We start from the raw sequence: 11,372 nt of genomic DNA on the forward strand, positions 1-11,372 counted from the left end.
ACATAGACGTATTGGAAACTGTTTCCGAATAAATTTGAAAGGATATCCTTCATTCTCCGGTGGTGATAGTTGTATCCTTGGAATAAACACTTGTTTTGTTGCATATTGACCTGTTGTTATTTCGGCATGTATGATATTCTTGTCAAATCCTCTACAAATTAACCGAGTCCCATTGCATAATCCATTTGAGGGGTCTAGAGTTCTCAGTAGCATGATTGGCGCATTTTCTTTCAACACTAACCTAATATGTAAATTGTAAAGATTCATTAATTGTTATGTATTTTTAGGAACATATTTGTTGATTTATCTTTTGCGCTATGAAGTAACATAATAAGACATTTAAAAAAGTTTAGACGGATTTGATCATGTACCTATGGGGTGGTAGTCCATTTGGTGTTAAGGTGTTGAGGTATTCCTCTTGATAGTAGTTGTTGGTATCATCTTCCGCTGAGTCAAAACTGATATATGTTTTTGTTTCTCCAGGGAATTTCCCAATCAGGATTTCATTTAGATTATCTACAAATTCATTTCTACTTGCTAAGATTATCCGTTCCGTTATATAGTCAGTAGATCTGTAATTTTGTTGAAGGTCTGGAAATATTTCCCTGATCAAGTTTTCTTCTGGATTACCATGTTGTGTTTGTTGTACAATCATTTGTTCTGGAAGTGCTATTAAATTATCCTTTATTGTGGTTTCTTCCCCATTTCCAACTCGAAGCAAAAAGTTACTAAAACTTGTATCTGCTCTTGCTCGCATATTTGTTGATAGTTGAATCGTTTCCATTAAAGGCCACAAATATGACTTAACCAAACTTGCATTTACAGTCTCCGCGCATGTAAATGTTGGTACAACAGGCAAAACTTGACGGAAGTCCCCTCCAAATACCATGACTTTCCCTCCCAAAGGAATGTCGCTATCCATTATATCGCGAAAGTTTCTATCGACTGTTTCAATTATGTGTCTCTTTGCCATGGGTGTTTCGTCCCATATTATTAATTTTGCTTGTCTAATTAGTTTAGTTCCCCCACCTTGTTTCGACATATTTGTCATTGTTGTCTCATCTGCTTGTAGTGGTATGGCAAATCTTGAGTGTGCCGTACGTCCTCCAGGCAATATTGCTGCTGTCTACACCACTGGTTGCGGATGCTAATGCTATCATACCTTCTGATCTAACCTTTCCTAGTAACGCACGATATAGGAATGTTTTCCCGGTTCCCCCAGGCCCATCCACAAAGAACAACCCCGGTGTTTCTGAGTTGACCCTTTCAAGAATGGTATTGTAAGCTTCCGCTTGTTCTTGATTCAATTTTGATTAAGCGGCAACATCTTCAGCTGGCACTTTCACAGACATTTCTTCTATTATTTCTCTACATTCACGTGGTTCAGTTTGAAGTGGTTGTTGTTTGATCTGAGGGATGTCATATTTGTCCACACTTTGTCCCATACTCTCCAAGTAATAGTTAATACTTTTCAAGGTACATTGGATTGGTGCGTATGTTGTGCTTGAATGGCTCATTTGAAAGTCTTCGGACATATCCCCATAATATGTTTCCCAAAGACATCTGACATCCGTTGGGTTGCAATGAACCAATATTGTTGCAAACAAACATCGAAGGGCGGCGGGCATCTTGAAGGTGACAGCCTCGCGTAAACATTCTGAAATGCTGTTAACTGATTCTAATAACCCTCTTTCTTTGGCTGCCTGCTTAAAAGTTTCGCAATGCTTTCCATTAACAATGAGTAAGTATTCAAATGAAGTTGGCCCCCGAACGTGATTCACTAATAGCCTTTCATAGTACCTTTCTCCTTCTCGTGGATTAGCTTCGATATTGAGCATCTATGTTTATTATGTGAAGTTTTTGTATTTAATCGACATAGAAAGTACGTGTGTCTTACCAATATTTATGCGACCAATGACTGTGCGGGATTTTCTTTTTGTCCATATTTTGGATTGGGAGTTCCAAACATAATACTCTGGAAATTCTCTGTAGAGATATTTACGAGCCTCAACGTCTATAGAGCATATCTTGAAATACTCGGTAAGCATAGTTTTGTTAACAAAATCAGATTCCACAATAGTTTGTAGATTTTGCCTCTTCCAGTAGCACACTACATATCATTTTGTAAGTATATTACAAAGTAATCGGGTTATTTTGTGTTGTCATGGTTGCTATCAATAATGTATGAGTAAAATTTGTAAAGTACCTGTTTGTTTGCCCGGTAGATGTAACTGTAGGTTTATAACTGCCGGTTGCATTTCAGTTAGGTTAAACTCATAGATTCGTCACATTGCTTCTGGTGGAGACACCCAACGTGCATCTTGGAAGCTTTTGATTTCGTCAATGACTTTTTCCCCATCGTTTGATTCAATGTGTACTGCACATTTGTCGTGCCCTTTATATATATATTTGTAAAGATACTTAATTGCTTTAACTCCTGAGCAGACCTCAACATTAATGTGACAATTATATCTCATCAACAAATATGGATTATATGGTACAACCCATTGGTTATTCATCTTCATTCCCCGGACCTCACTTGTTTTCCCATCATTTCTTCTTTTGTAAATTGGATATCCATCCTTTCCTTGTATTGTTTTGTTGTTGAATGCTCGTGGGTAGTGAAATTTACATTGTCCATCCTTCATACACGGGCTTGTTTTTCGTTTTTCGCCGCTAGGTCCATGTATCATTTGTCTTACAACTAATGCACTTAATTTTGGACGTGTGTCACTATCCGGGATTTCGGCAGAAATGTATCTATCATACTCGTCTGTTGATCGTATCTTATTACCTTCTTTAAATATTAGAAGCAGATGTATATGTGGTAGGCCTCTCTTCTGAAATTCTACCACAAAAACATGTGCTGCAATCGGTCCCAATATTTCTTTTTTGAAGATTTGGTCTTTCAAGTCTTGCATTTTTGCTCGAAACACTCTGGTAACCAAATCTGGCCTGTCTTGAGGTAGTTGACCTGGAAGCAAGGCTTGTTGAATAGGTCTGGTCTTCCAAACTTTTGAACCAACGCCATAGCATCCATATAGCGTCGTCGCATATCACTGGGGCCTCCAATGAACGATCCTGGCAGTAATACCCTTTGTCCTACCTTGTCCCCTCTACTCTCGCCTGCCGTGACACTATCAAAAATACCTTTGAGTATCTCCCTTCGATAATTTGATTGCTCTAATCTATAATATTCAAGTCTTGTTGTTTCCATTTTGATGTATATGTCCACAACAAACTGCTGCAACAATCTCCCGCACAGTAATAATATGGACTTGTCACTTGTTCGGACTTGTAGTTTATAACAGTAATACTCCCTGCAGGAAATCGAACCTTTTGTTTCGCGTCGTACACCTACATGTATTTAAAATTATAAGTTATGGATTACTAAAAGTGGTAAATTCACGGACATAACTGCATAATGCAACGGTGACTTTTAGGCGAGCCAGTTTTTTTTCTATTCCATAAAGTAAAGTATCATATAGTGCGTGTTTTTTTCTGGTCAATTGGAATAAGTAAGTTTTCCATATTATCTTTATAGCATTTGAATTTTATTATTTACAAGGTGTAAGATGTTAGGCAATTGGATGTATATTTTTGTTGGCTATATGTGAAAGTGCTTACCTTGTTCTTCATGGGCAAACATCTCTGCGGCATTTGTGAATGATGATCTACCTATCTGGTCACTTGGTAACGCCACTCTTTGACTGTTTTTTATTGGATTGCGACACTTTTGTATTCCTTGATGCAAACCTCCTTCTCCTTTAGGAAGTATTAGAGGATATTGAAGCGGATCATAACATCCATAATAATGTTTGACTCGATGTTTATAACCTGAGTGTTCATGTACTGCAATATCTCATTCAAACGGTATATTTGGATTGTTACCGTCTACCCAAATAGCTGCCACCTGATCCACTGATGGTTTGTTATAAACCCTTTGGTCTAATGATGTTTTTGCAACTATGCGTATTTCCATATTTTGAAAGCTTGTATGTTCTTTAAGCTGTGAGAAGAATTTTGCATATGGATTCCTCTCCATTATGTTTCTTATTTTGATCATGACCTCCTCTGATAAGTTTGCATCTTCCAGTACCGATATTCTATTGGCTAATTCTTGATCGGTATCATAGAAGTATAGTTGAAAGTACCGTGGTCTATCATTGTTTGGGATTAATGATGGTAGATCATGATATATCTGTCCTTGTGCCTTGAACTGTAAACTCCTTTCCTGGAAGATGCCAATTCCATATCGAGCTTAACTCCAAATGATGTAAACGCAAAGATGCTATTATACGCGCGTATATTTTTCCTGAATAACTTGGCATCTTCTAAGTCAGACACAAATAATTCATAAAAGTCATCGGCCACTTCATTAGGTGCTAAGCTGATATAGCCACCTCCGCAACAGAATGTCGGGGGTTCATATTGAAACCTCCGAGCATTGCAGTAGGTGCAATCTATTTCTTCTTCAAGTTTATGACTTGATGTTGTTGTCAAGTTGCCATTTATTACTGCTATACTGCCCAACAAAATAGTATTAATGAATGATTTGTATTTATGGTGATAACAGTAAATGTTACGTTGCTCTTAGTGTATAGTATCTGAGTTTATATACCTCCATCATCATTCACCTCTGATATAGCTATACGTTTAACTGATTTTTTCCGCTTCTTCACATGTGGCTCATGAGCGTGCTCATCTTGTATTTGATTAGTTGATGCCACGAATTTTTGAACTCGTCGCAAGGCCCTTTCTACATCCGTGAGTATTTTGCGCTTGACCGCTGTTGAAAATGTGATGTGATGATATGATGTTAGAATTGCAGTATATTTACTTGGTTTGTAAGATTTATTTTGATGTTAAAGATACATTTTCGGGAACAAACCTCTTGTTTTGGGCTGCTTATTCTGTTGCACTTCCATCTTTAATTGCTCTGCCTTTGAGAGAATGGTTTCCTGTTTGAAATTTGTTGACTGTAAAAATACATTAGTTGAAAGCAGAATTGGGGGAGTGCTTATAAATTGTGTACTTATGCTATTATCTATATATAACAGGGTAGTCTCTACGTAAGATGCTGAAGATGAAGCCACTATTTTTCTGCTACCATGGTTTTGTATAGTTTTCATTTTTATGAGTAGTATAATCCATATATCATTACTGGATGCCGTTCACAGTGGGGGATAATGTACCTGATATGAATGTGTTATGATAATAAAGGAAAACTTACAATTTGTAATTCGCCGTGCGTGATGTTGTTGTGTAAAGTTTGTAGTCTTGCGGATTTTATTTAATATGACAGCATAACTGGGGATTGAACAAATAGATCCTGCTGACGGTTTGTGTAACTGAATGTGTCTTTGAGTGACAATGTATAATTATTTTGAAGAGATGGACGAAAGGAATGTCAGGACTACAATATAACTGGAGGATCATGAATTTCTTGCAGAAGGCGCACAGTTTAGCGAGTTGTTATTGTCAGATGGAGGAATGCCATAGTGTTTTCAAGAGGGGCTTGTCGAAGTGGTGGGAACGATTCAGTAGTGAACTTTTGGACTGCGACGCAACACTACTGGAAAGTTGCGATGGTTTTGAGTAGGCGCGACTGTTGGCCAATGCGTTGGTTGGTCGTGTTGGCTGTCCTAGTAACATTAATGTTTTGGTTAAGCAGGATTGTATAATATACTATTTTTACTATTGACTATTCTAATTGCTTATTTCCAAATAAACTTTGAGATAATAGCTATTAAGGTGACGCATCTTTAGTAATTTTGTTGGTAATTTTATTAAACTTAGTTATTTATTATTAAATTGACTCTCCAAAAGCTTTTATATACATAAAATAAGTAGATTTAACTAATCAGGAAATAAGTTCATTTTAAATATCATAGTCACTTTTTAATAAATGAGAATCATTAAAGCAATGATGAGTTGAAGTTGGACATCAAATGAAGTTTTAAATTTTATATTATATATAGTAAGTAAGCGAAGGTGAACTAAAATTAGACATAAAATCAATTTCTAAAATATTTATCGTAAGTTATTACTACCATTAATAAGGAAGTTATTACTATTATTCACTATTAACGTACATGTGCGCGTCAAATATATTTTCAATTGTAATAATATTTTAATTTAAAAATAACTAATTTGAATTATTTTTTAGTTACAAAAATACATATAGTCTCGTAGATAGTGTTTTGATTTATATAAAAACATAATGTTGTTGAAATTTTACCCTAATCTAAATGTAAAGTTAGGATATGTCGTAAAAGACACCAAACATTATTCAAACAACTTTTCCTTCTTTGGTATTATGAAGATTAATAATAAATGTGGTGTCTGGTGAATTGGTATTTGTGCTAATTAATTAAACTTTAAATTCATAGATCAAATTTGAATGTATTATTAAAAATATCGACTCTACTTTTTCCTTAAATCTATAAAAAAAATTCAAAGTAAACTGCACCATCTTTAGATTAATGAAATATAACAGTGTTTATTATTTATTTATAAGTATACTGGCATGAAGTTACTTTTTTCTGCAATGGTATGCAAATTTAATAGTATTCAATCTTCCTAGGAAGTAATTGTTGTACATATGAAACATAATATATTTGTAAGCATCCTCAGGTGGATAACCATAGTTTGGTTGGGGGAGTCTATGGTAGCCATTGGAAAATGGTTGTCTATGGAAGAAGGTAATATGGAGCAGAGGCTATATATACAAATAACACATATGAATTTCACACATAAATAGATAATAAGATACAGACATTGGTTATACGGTATAAGCGACACATTGTTTAGTTACAGAATTTAGAAACACGTCTAATCTTTTGCGGCTTTGGGTTTCTTTTGGTTGATTTGGGCCTCTGCATTTGTGGTTTTCTTAGCCCTCTTCCTGTACTTCCTCACTGATCTAACTTCTTCTTCCAGGATAATTGGTGCTTCATCTTCTAGTTGATTTATTTCTTCGGCAATTAAGCTCCTACGGGGGTTTGCATCTGTCAAATCAATTCTGACAAGGAAGTTGAATTGTTTGTCTTTACTCAACACCAATTTGCGGTAGTAGTGACATTCTTCCTTCTTTATAAGATATAAACAATTGAATATGTTAGTATGAAGGTTGCCAGTAAGGTACACATGATACTATATAAATACGACGCGAATTCAGTGAACTCTATCAATAAATTTCATACCTTTATTGAGGTTGTTTGTATGTACTCTTGCACCTTCCAGCCTAGTAAATTATTAGCCGCTTCAAAAAGTACGACTCGAGCAGGTTTTTCTCCACCACACACTTCAAGTCGTAAGCAGTATCTTCAACATAGGGGTAAGAATTTAATATGAAAAGTTTGTGTTTTATAAGGAGTAGCTGTGTAATGGAGTTTTAACAAAGTCTAACCTCATTGCATATTATACATTATCAATGTTGCAATTAATACAAGCTGCAGCCTCTTTTATAACTCTGACTTTCTTGCGGCATGTTTTGCATGAAAAATACCATGGCTCATCTTTATTGAGTATGTCTACAATCGTTGCTTTGAACTTGTACATAGAATCTTGCAAAGCACCAATATACCATATTTGTGAATATATGTTAAACATACACCTGAATTTTATTTATGGAGGGGTGGATTATTGGTTAGTATGTACCTCCGATTCAGCCAACAACCCATCAAGAATATGGTCCAACGGAACTTCTATAGCTCTTCTCATTGCCTTAGTTGGTGCTACTATAATATCTTTGTTGTGAGCCTCTATGATTTCGTGCCTGTATATACAATAAGGTTAGTTAGTGGTGCGAGCCATTAAGAGTGAGGTGTGTTCAGTGCATATGTTTTTCAGGTATTTGGGTATATGTAACTGCAGAACAATGATAATAGAGGGATTATGTCGTGTTAGAGCAACGTTTGATTTCACTTGACTACAATAGTGAAGTGTAGTTTGATGATATGTTTTGGCAGTTGGGTTAAAGTAACCGTGCTGAACACGTTTGTGAATAAGGTAACGTACCAGGCTCGAAGGTCGATTGCTTTTTGGAAAATTGGATTGATTAAGACGCTGCTCACAGGAATAGTGGAGATCCCAAATCGGCCTAGTGTGAGAAAGACATGTTAATGTTTACAAACAGGAGCTATACTCAGTTTATAGTCATTGAGCGGCTACAATAGATGGTTGGATACCTTTATAGATTGAAACTCTAACGTCACATAAGCCGAGTATAGGTTTATCATCTTTAAGCTTATCAAGGAATGCACCGTCATTTTCAGCAAAATCTCCCCAAAGAGTTACAGTTGTAGGCTCCATCCTACAGTATCAGTTAGAAGTAAAAAGTCAGGGCACCGTCATATATTTATATAGATGTTACATTATGAATCAGCAAAACTTACAACTCCTTTGTAACAACTATATCTCGTCTCTTCGAAGTTGCATTTTGAATGATGGGATTCACCGAAACTAAGATGCAAATCAAGTTTGGAAATTTCTCGTGTAAATTAGCGATAGCACTTACGTAATGGAGCATGAAAATAACAACTTTGACGTTTGGATAGTTACCTAGAATAGAACCATTATGTAAGTTATCAGCAGCGTCTAATGATAAAAAGCCATCAGAAAATTTCTGTGTTGAAACCTCATGGATGGTCTCCTTTATGACAGTGTTGTCTGTAAAGGCCAATTCAACTTCTTTATGCACAGAAGAGTACTTGGGGTTGACACGATCATAGCGTCATTTAGCAATGTAGTAACTCTTATTTGGCTTCAAAAAATCCTTCCATGTTTCGATATGCTTATTAAATAGCGTTGTTTGAATCTTTGTGCCCTATTATTAAGCAGGTGTGGCATAAGTAGAACAAATAGTAACAGTGCGATAAAAGAAGTAAAAGTGTCAATGTTGTTACCTCTTCGTCAACTAATATGATTGTTCTGTAAGTTCCTTCATTCCTTGAATTCTTATAAGGTGTTATTGAACCTCTTCGAATAACTAAGACTCTAATCACAGAATCAATAGAGTTTTTTGGTATCTTGTTTATCGGTACAGACTGTTTTGCTAGTTCTGATTCAGTCGCCATGTTGGTTGAATTTTGATGACTGCATGTACCTGAGGACATGAGTGCAACAATGTTATTTCTGAATGGCTACGAAATTGTATGTAACCAGTTGAATGAAAAAACAAAATTGTCCCTGTAGGTATGTGACTGTTGTTGTTGCTGCCAGGGGATGAAACGAAGTGACGGATTCCATATGAATGTGTTTCATATTGCCTTATTTTAGACTGTAATTTTTTCCAAAAATAACGGAATTTCATTCAGAAGGGAAGAACATACAATGTGTTAATGAAATCGCACAACAGATGTTAAGTTGTGCTGTTTGAAAGGCAGAGCAGATGCCTTGATGATGTGTTTGAGTTTTTTCTGAGTGCCAGTGCTTAAACTGTATTTGTGGTGTGTTTGATGGGGGGAAAGAATCTCAGTGGCAGACATAGAAATAGGGGAAAGTGGTAGGGTGCGACTGTTTGTTATTGTTGGACGGAGGTGTTGTTTCATTGAGGAGGCGGCAGAAGTGGTGTCGCTTACCAATGGTCGTTTTTTGAGGCGAAGAGGGATGTCGAAAGTGTAGCAGGTTTAATTGTTGGCGTTTCCGACTGGGTGTATGTATATAGCGTGGGGGCTGTAATGTGGGATAGGGGTATTTTAGTATTTTAACATTAAGGTTAGGAGTTGATGCTTTTAAAGTAATATAGATATATATATATAATATTTTTTGAAATTTTTCTTTTTAAAAAAAGTTCGGTTCTTTGGTGCACCAAAATTCTGAAACACTTACACCAAACACCGAAATGAAAAATTAACCTTTTGAAAAAAAAGACACTGACACCGAGCTGAAAAACCAAAGAACTTAAAATGAAGAATCGAATTAGTTTGGTTGGGTTCGATTTTTTGATTTTCCGGTATTTATGTCCACCTCTACTTCCCAAGGTGGAAGGGGGATTGAACTTCACATCTATACATGATATATCAAAAGCTCTGGTTTCAAAACTTTGATGTGTTTTTAGAGTGAGCACATCATCCTTGTGGAGTACCTAAATGTGGAATATATATTATAAGAAGTTATATCCTATCCTAGTATAAGGCAGCGAAGCTTCTCGCTTTTGGAGAAAAATGTTTATGCTAAGGGAAAAAGTTGAATATCACATTTGGTGGCAGATCCTAGAAGGAAAATAACACAAAACAAGGAGAACTTTATTACAACAAGTAGAGGAAGAGGAAATAGAGGTAAAGGATTTCATAAGCCAAAGAACATGTGATATTCCTAAACCAAGGAGTAAATTGTCAAAGGATATGGTAGATAATATAATGGATACAATCAAACCACTTAAAGAAAGAAAAAATAATGATAAAACTTGGTAGATGTCCAATACTAAAGAAATCTTTTCAGTAAAATCAACCTAGGAACAAGTTGAAGAAGGGAAGAGCCTAGACATGTGATCATGACAACCTGAAGAGAATGATGATAACAACAGTCTCTAGATGCCACTGTTGTGACACTTATGCTGAAGAAACTATGAGTCAATTTTTACTAATAGCTCCCATAGCCAACAAGTTGTGGAAGAATTTTTCTATTTTTGCAGGTATAAACGTTGACAACATGCATCTACAACACGTAAAAATACATTTATAAAGGCTCATAGGTCCACCAAAACTAATGACTTTATATAGAACATTACCTTTTTTTGATAATGTAGTCCCTATGGAAAAGAAGGAATGCTAGAAGATATGGAGGAGACATCAATTTTAACTTCATGGTAGGGAATAAATTTTGATATTGTATCAATGGATTAAAAGATTTCCAATTGACTGGCCAGCCATGGTGGAGGTGCTCATTAAGTACAAACTCAAACTGTATTTATCACTCACTAACTTGGAGACATCTTGAGGAAAAAATCATCATGTATTACAAATGAGGCTTGCAGAAGAAACCCAATGATGAGTACATATGGATTTTGTTTGAGAAATAGGGATGAAAATTTAATCTATGCTCAAACAGAATCTATTGAAAATGCAGCAGATATGAAGGAGAAAATAAAACTAACTTAGAAACTTTAATGTTTTGTGAAGAGAATGGGATTCAAAATATAACTCTAGAAGCAGACTCGTTTCGTATAAGCATTTTTTTAAGCGAAATCTAAAAGATCCCAGGGGAAATGACAGTTACTTATCTAGAAATAAATAGACTCTGTTGTGAACAACAGGAGTCAAGTTGCTGACCTGGATGACATGGCGGCTGCCACGGAGAATAATCACATGTATATGCCACGTAAGAGCTCTAGAAGAGTAATTCCTCCTAAAAGACTTGGCAATTAC

At 35.8% G+C, this 11,372-nt stretch overlaps 1 protein-coding gene across 1 annotated transcript; it reads right to left on the bottom strand.

Moving 5' to 3' along the window:
* Positions 1-6,834: 6,834 nt before the first annotated feature.
* Positions 6,835-9,080, bottom strand: LOC107062030 (replication protein A 70 kDa DNA-binding subunit B-like). The gene is made up of 6 exons (XM_015312211.1): positions 8,910-9,080; positions 8,400-8,713; positions 8,193-8,317; positions 8,023-8,104; positions 7,663-7,780; positions 6,835-7,092 (listed from the first exon to the last, which is right to left on the bottom strand). Exons 1-6 carry the CDS (start codon positions 9,078-9,080, stop codon positions 6,835-6,837), a joined length of 1,068 nt encoding a protein of 355 aa, XP_015167697.1.
* Between the last annotated feature and the right edge of the window lie 2,292 nt (positions 9,081-11,372).

This window comes from Solanum tuberosum, unplaced genomic scaffold (genome assembly GCF_000226075.1).
Source record: "Solanum tuberosum cultivar DM 1-3 516 R44 unplaced genomic scaffold, SolTub_3.0 scf00195, whole genome shotgun sequence".
NCBI lineage: Eukaryota > Viridiplantae > Streptophyta > Magnoliopsida > Solanales > Solanaceae > Solanum > Solanum tuberosum.